Source organism: Pomacea canaliculata, linkage group LG1 (genome assembly GCF_003073045.1).
Source record: "Pomacea canaliculata isolate SZHN2017 linkage group LG1, ASM307304v1, whole genome shotgun sequence".
Taxonomy (NCBI): Eukaryota; Metazoa; Mollusca; class Gastropoda; order Architaenioglossa; family Ampullariidae; genus Pomacea; species Pomacea canaliculata.
The window spans coordinates 30,018,222-30,026,124 of NC_037590.1; the positions used below are offsets into that span (position 1 = coordinate 30,018,222).

At 42.8% G+C, this 7,903-nt stretch overlaps 1 protein-coding gene across 1 annotated transcript in view; it reads right to left on the bottom strand.

Moving 5' to 3' along the window:
- The window catches only part of LOC112574327 (von Willebrand factor D and EGF domain-containing protein-like), a 34,492-nt gene extending 26,906 nt beyond the window's left edge, over positions 1-7,586 (bottom strand). Inside the window, exons 1-9 of the mRNA XM_025255342.1 lie at positions 6,705-7,586; positions 3,773-3,939; positions 3,181-3,409; positions 2,476-2,535; positions 2,225-2,293; positions 1,768-1,976; positions 1,434-1,523; positions 734-875; positions 205-410 (exon numbers count right to left, since the gene is read on the bottom strand). Of these exons, the coding sequence (XP_025111127.1) occupies positions 205-410; positions 734-875; positions 1,434-1,523; positions 1,768-1,976; positions 2,225-2,293; positions 2,476-2,535; positions 3,181-3,409; positions 3,773-3,939; positions 6,705-6,804 (1,272 nt within the window). The 5' untranslated portion in view covers positions 6,805-7,586. The remainder of the gene's footprint in view (positions 1-204; positions 411-733; positions 876-1,433; positions 1,524-1,767; positions 1,977-2,224; positions 2,294-2,475; positions 2,536-3,180; positions 3,410-3,772; positions 3,940-6,704) is intronic.
- Positions 7,587-7,903: the final 317 nt, after the last annotated feature.

The following is a 7,903-nucleotide window of genomic DNA, read 5'->3' on the forward strand; positions in this document are numbered from 1 at the left end:
ACAAAACTAATAAACATATCGTGCAAAGTCTTTCATTGGCTGAATCCTTGACAAGTTTAAAGAGATTTTCACAAGGTAAACGTATATACGTAATACAATCGTGTTGTATGTAGTGTTTTGAATAATGATGTTTGTATACAGGGGAGCAAGGTACACAGAGTGAATGCACCTGGCACATCAGGTACCCGACTCCCAGCACAGTACCTCGACATCCACCACCTCCTGTCGCCACAGTCCCTGTCCGGAGATCGCCCCAACCAGAGTGATCACCTCTTCTTGAGTGGTGTGACGTATATCCGGGTAGTAGGTGACTTGTACCACGTGCTCGCTGCACACGGCCCCGAGGCAGTCGGCGGCTTTAAACTCCACGTAGCATGTGGAGAATCGCACCCGGGGATTGGGCTCTCCATCTGTGAGTGAGAAAGGTTAAGTGAGCAGGAGTGTCGACTTCCGCTCATGATCTGACGTATTTCGATTCCTTTTAGATCGATGTAATAATCTTAAAATTTATGTGCAGATGAAGACAACACTCGTATGCTTATATTTTTCTCGGCAGACACGTCTTTGGTGACAAAATTCACTTAGTTTTTTGGAAAGATTATCATTTTATTACTTTGATTTTATTATTATTTTTTACATTTCCTAGTGGTTGATGAATAAAGTACCAAGCTAAAATTAACACAAAGCACAGAACAGCAGACTGAAAGTACATGTAATGAGATAACGCACTTACCTTGGCCAAAAGCCAACAGAGAAACTCCCAGCATGCAATCGGAGGTAGAGGTGGTAGGCGCGCAGTAAATAGGAATGGTAGAGTAAATGGTCACATTCACAGGCTGGGCGTTGTCTCGTACCGTCACGTTGTGCTCTCGAACCTAAGTAACACATGTCAGCATAACTCTCTGTTCCTGCTAACTTTGTAACATTGTTTTTCCCAACACTTCATCCCTCTCTCTCTCTCTAATGCTAGCTCTGTCATTCTCAGTATGCTCACACTCCCACATTCACTGTACCTCAGCTGCCACCGTCTGTCTTGCTATCCTAAGACATTCGCAGTGCTAAGACTCACGTATTCTTGTGTTCGCTATTCTAAGACTCACGTATGCGACAGTTTTGTTTGTTTGTTCGTTTTTTTTTTTTGTTTTTTTTTTTGTTTTTTGTTTTGTTTTTGCTTTTTGCTGACTTCTGAGATGCATGCTTTTAACGGTAATGAACAGATCACATGTAGTGGACACTGAACGACTAGACAACAGCTGTCAAAAGGCTTTCTGCTATCTTTTATGACCACTTCTTAAATCCAACCTTCAGTACAAAAATTTTCAAACAAAATGTCATCAACTATCATTAAATATAAAAATTTCAGAAACAAGCTATCAACAAGTTTATTGGTACATAGTTATTCATCGTATAAAATTCTGACTTTTTTCCCTGACCTTTAACCCCAAAAAGAAAGGTTCGCTGTATCCTGTTGTGTCTTTCTGCCCTGCACGTGTGTCGGCGTTTGAGTCGAGTTCGCACACGACCTGACGAGAAAAAATGGATATTGTAAAAAACAAAGTACAAATGTTATCATTCTCTTATAGTTTATTGTAGACTCTATTTCCAGTTACTGAAATTATGCCTTTGTAAATATTTCAGTAACTATAACAAATATGTGAACGTATTTGTAAATTGCAGATTTATTCAGAATAAGGTGTAAAAGTTTTATTGTAGCCACATTGTAACCGTGAATATAACTGTTTTACTGGACGATTGCCTGTTACACACCGTTGATCCAGCAAACACGTCCGATCCCACTTTAAGAGTTTGTCTGTCGGAGACCGGCTTGAAGCTACTTCCGGCAACGCGGTACCACGTGACTACAGGATCGAGGACATGTGTAGGAGTCGAGGACGTCCAGGAACAGTTTAGAAAAGCTCCACCGAGGCCATCCACAAAAAGAGTTACTTGTGGTCTGCCGAGTGATTTTTGCCGAGCTTCAGACATTGAGAAAAGTATTATGTTCTGAGCATGCACACACACACACACACACAGACACACACACAGACACACACACACAGAGTGTACAAAAACGAACATCCCCTCCCCACATACACAAACAGAGGCACTATCAACAGTCAATGGTACATAGTTGTGAGGTAAAGTATTCTTTACGCAATGATATTCACTTTTGTACTTAAAGGTCAGCTAGGTGTTCTTGTGTAAGAGGAACATACTCTCATACCAACACAGCTGTTAGTTGTGTCATCGAATTCCTCGCCCTGGCTACACGGGTGTGAAGGTGTGAGAATGGCTGACAAACAGAACAAAAAAGCAAAAAGTAATTGTACTCACACGTACGCAGGCACACACGCACACAAGCCCGTACACATTCTTCTTTTTATTTGCGTACTCTTTATTTATGTATGACAAATTTGCAAAGTCTGACTCTCTCCCACCTTTCTTTTTTTTCTTCGATTTCATATTATAACCTACCAACACAGCGCCTGAGGAGTGTGTCAAACAGCCAGCCCTCACCACAGTCGATAATGTCAGCTGTAGACAAACACAAAAAAAAAAAAAAAAAAAAAATCATATCAAGGATGTAGAAGACTAAGAAGATAGTTAATTTTAGTTTAGTTTAAATTCAATTAATTTTCAACCATTGGTTTAAGCAAGAGAGGGAACAAGGAAAATAAAGGTCCCCTACCCTTCCTCTCTTTCTCTAAATTTTTTAAATCCACAATTTATTTCCCTTTAATCAGGTGAGGTAGTTTTATTACACAACAGAATCAGATACCAAAATTATGAGAAAGCTCCTCCCCCCTCTTTCTCTCTCTCTCTCACACAGACACACACGAACTCATTTTAATTCACTGAACACATCCATCCAGTCTTGCTAAGTTCACTCATGCTCACAAAGATATGTACACAACTGTAAAATAATAACTCAAGATCATTAACATTTTGCTTGCGAGTGGTAAACAAATAGTTTGCTCAATATCGCTTAATACTGATCTGCATTACATAATATCTGATGGGAAGGCTTTCGGTACGACGAGTGTCAGTGTTCCTGTCCTACCGAGGCCGACATTTTTCAGATTCCAGAGGCCCACCCACCGCGCATCAGAAGAAAGATGGTAAGACCAAGGAGTTGGTTTGTTTGTGAAAGAAAACAGCGAGGAAGGGACCAAACCTCACTTTCTACACAGTAGGCGATGTTGCAGGCTTGAGTAGATGACAGACGATACAGGAAGAACTCGCCGCAGTTGCGCACTGTGACGCTGTAGGGGTAGAAGCAGCAGTTCGTTTCCTGCCCTGGCGAAGACCAGCTCGAGCATGCCTGGACGACGACTTCCGCTCCAGGGGAAGGTATATGTGTGTCTGGCATGTTGACCCACACTGGTGCTTGTGTACCGCATCTGTTGGGCTGCAACCATAGTCATCTCACAATACTGAACATCGTCAGAACTACACCACAATGACAATAGGGCTAGTGGTTCCTTTCCGTTATTTTTGCGATTACAATTTGTATAGGTGCTATGATATTATGTTTTATGCGAGATATATTTCAGAGATTACTAATGAAATAAACACAGGAACAACATTTTTTCTCTGGGAATTTTTTCTCCGAGAACCGCTGAAACAGAACCACGACGCCACATTATTCTAGCCGAGTTAAGAGATAGAGAGAGGGAGGTATGAAGGAGCGATAAGTAAGCGGAAGGAAGTCTCTCGATGTTGAGTTTCAGTAAAAGGGTCATGTGTAGACAAGAGGCTGTGTGGACAGTACCTCAACACAAGAAGTGGGAATGGAGGCCTGTGTGCCGTTGACCAGAAAGCGGTACCACCCACTCTCCATGTAGGCGTCACACACGAAGTTGCCACGTGCTGGAGTCACATAGCTTGTCTCTCTTCTGTAGTCGTCCACCACTCTGTGATGCTCTGACTCGCAGGGGTCTGAACACAGTTCAACATTTCTACATCACCACTACACCGTCTGCTCCGAGAAGCAGCGAAGATGTAGAAAGGAGAAAGTAGTTTGTCTGTAATCAAGAAACTTGAAAGCGGCTAAATAAAAAGAGAGTACAATTACTAAGATTATTTAGTTATTCATAAAAATACCAGTGTCTAAAAATGTTTCTGTACAAATTATGCAGGCATTTTGTTTAAATTGGACCACTTCACTCTTAGAGAATGATCAAACTCTAACGACTGATGTTCTTCAGGTCGTCATGGCCAGCCTCGTTATGATTAGACTGCTGGCAGCATCCTCTCATAGGCGCTGCCTCTAACCTGATGAAGGATGAAGGCTAGAGGCAAAACGACACAGGAGGGCATGCTTCTAATTAGCCACCTGATAGCATCCCCATGTGTCTAGCACATGCATGTCACAGGTGCACACGAGCTGAGGAAAGGAGCGTTCTCTGGGAATTTGGTGCCTGACTCATTTCCTGTCCATATTTAGACGGTTGATGGGTAAAAAGATTAAGAAAAGGAAGTGGGTAGTGAAAACATGGGGTTGGGGCAATCCGACCATCCATGTCTCAGTAGGTGATTCAGCACCAGGCGTGTTCGATGAATTCAATCATCTTAGCATTAGATAATAAACTTATAAGCAATTACAAGCTTTTCTGGCAATGCAGGGTAGAGAATCATTGTTTGCTGCAAGTGTTGCCTCATGTGTCCCTGTAAGGCTGGGCCTGTCTTAAACATCACGTCCCTAGTGAAGGCACAAGGTGATGTCATTGTTTTAAATCATATCCAAACTGCGTTTTGTCCAATAGTTCTCCAGAGTGTGTGGTGAATTACTAGAAGAGTTAACAAACTCCTGGTCGGCCATTTTAAAGTCCGAGCTCCTGGAACCCTTAGCAAGATGTGGTTATGCGGACTCAAACTTGTGACTAATAACAGGCCAGCGTCAGCTATCGTGGAAGACAATGAAAACGCTCCAGGCTTTATTGAGGAGTCGAAACAGAAACAGTAGTTTCCAGGCTACAGAAGGTAAACACACTTACTGTCACACTGATATACCCTCCCCCAGCAATGAGAAGCTACAGTAAAATGTCACTGCAACCTTGTCTTGACCTGTTTACTAGATACACTGATAGTCTTTTGACAGCAACATCTCAGAAAAACCTCTTAACTGTCCGGAGAATGGTCCATACCCGATCATACCCTGTCATCACAAAAATAGCACACCTGGTTAAAAAGTTACCAAAAATAGCTCCTTGGCTATTTGCACGTGCTTATCGCCTCCTCTACCTGCAACACGTGCGTTCTGTTCGAGACGTTATCTTGGTGACACATCGGGTTTCCCCCCGTGAGGTTTGCTTTCTCTTGCCAGCAGCAGATAACAGATTGGTGTGAAGTCCAGCTAGACAATACTGTGTTGTACTGTCTTCATGGACATGTGTATATCTTTTCTTAAAAGTGCACTTCTATTTTACCTGCGTGCATGCTGTAATGTGCGCGAAAATGCATGCGTGCGTGATGTCGGTTTTGGAGCTTTACAGACGTACACGCAGTCAGATTGTCTAGAGTTCTGTCTGTAAGTTAATGCTCTTACGATTTCACTACTGTTTGGCTGTGACATGTACGTGACCTGTACTTAAATATTTACTTGCACACGAACGCATTGGCGCGCGTGCGCGCGCACACACACACTCCCAAAGGCCCTTAACCCAACGCACACATATACACATATACACATATACACCTCTAATGCATATAATATCCTCTCTAAAACACGCACACACACTAACGCTCGCACGCATGCACACACAGAGATAAACGCTAAGACGAGGTGGAGAAGATTGCAGTTGACAGAACAAATGCGATAAGAAAAGCTTTCTCACCAGAGAACGAGAGAAGGGAATTTCAAGACTAACAAAAGAATTAGAGAATGAGACGCAGACGGGAAATGGAAACTATCTTCGTGCTTGCAGCTGTTCCTGGCTTGTCTCCCCTCACTCGCTCTTCTGATAAAGAGAGATGAAGCACACTAGAGGCTGAGCATTGCTCAGTTTCCTTGCATCCGTCAGCCTATGTGCATGCACTTTTCTCCATAACACCTTAATTAAAGACAGGACGAGAGCGCAAAGGACTTGTTCACACACGCTAAAGACTGTCAGCTCGGTGTGTTGATGTGGTCTGAGCAAAACTTGCTGCATCTCTTTTGTGAGAAACAACTGCACTGGCTATCTTAGAAAACAAGACATTTTTTAAAGTGGAGAATGCTGATTGTAGCTTTGGATTCTCAATAGTTTTTGTTTATTTCCTTAAAATTTGTATTTTGAAGTCGGCTATTGACGTCACATCACAAAATGGCGTTGTTAAGGACAAATGTAAAGCTTCGTTGCAGACATTATTTTACCAGGGCGCAGAATTGTTTTTCTCGTCCTTTTAGCATCCGATGATCACGATTAAATATTCTGCGTTTACAACTCATCCAAAAATAATGAAAAGGGTATGAAAATATTTTATGCATCGCTGACGCTACGGTTACGTAACACAGAAATCTGACTCTGTATTGTATGATGTAACTATTAGCACGTCCATGTATACATATAAATCATAATTTTTTCATATCTATTATTACAGGGGTATATATATATTTATAGTCACCTGTTTCTGTTAGTCACATCCCGTAACCCTAACACTTTACCCTGTTGCTATCAATGGGAAAAACTTAGAACTTTGTAGAACAATGCACAAATACTCACCAGCCAGGGTTTGTCCCGTAATTAGACAGAAGAACAACAGCCACAGAAGGGACACAAAATAACAGGAGCCGGCCATGACACTGCGGCACATCCGTGACATGCTGTCAGACCACGACACCGCTGCTTGGCTGCAATGATCTCTGGCACTGCTGGGAAAAGATGCTATTGCAGGAATCTGGTCTTTGAGCTGCTTTTGCTGCAACCAGTGCCTGGACTTTCGTTCTCGACTTTTGCCTGCAAGCACCAGGACACAGGACGCCTCAGACTGCAGCCCTCCACCAAGACTCCCAAAGCGTGGAGCTCTTCTGTGCAGACAAGTGAGTTATATCCCTTGAACAAAACATTCGCTGCACTCTCTGCACGGGATGTCTCTCGAGAATGACGAGAAAAAGAGAGACTAAGGCTTTTAACTGCTCAGAAAGACTGTTTTATGGAATCTTTCTTCAGAAGCACAGAGTTCTGATCGTCAGCTTCACAGATGAAGTCTGTGGGCAGAATGCGTGACAGATGTTGGCGCTAACGCTATGACGCCAGCAGAAACTTCTGGCGGGGGGCGTGGGTGGGCTGCACCCAGAAATCGTCTGCCAATTTCGGGTATGACGCCAAGGAACGAAGTTTGAGTTCGTCGGCAGCCAGAAAAAGCGTTTTCATTTAAAACCAACGTACGTTTGAAGTATTCACCCCACCATCTGCGTGCCTGGGGTCGCTGGAGCCCTACCCTCGGCGTGAAGGAATGCGCTTGCAATCGTCCTCCACGCTTTACCACTGGCAGATGTCTGGTGTTTGGGCTCCACAAAGAATTGATGGTGAAAGCTGAAAATGCGCAGACCGTAAATAAGACAATTTTAGGGACGAGGAACGGAGGGGTGCTGCTCTGTTTTGCCCCGGCCTCTGCCACACTTACTAGTCTCTAGCCCCATGGATGATCACGTGACCACTTAAGGTTTCCCATGGTCGCACTGTTATTATGTTGTTCGTTAACCTTTCTTCATCTGCGACTGGGTGGATATTGACGAGTGCATCTCAATAAACACAATTTTAACGATACTAATAGTAGACTTTCAATTGGAACAAGAAATAATGTACTTTATTTTAGTCTTTGTATTAAATTCTTGCTTTAAATGAAAAGTATGTTAATTCGATTCATAATTTTGCTTCACATATTTTCTTTTTATCAGGCTTGAGTCCAAAATCTGAGA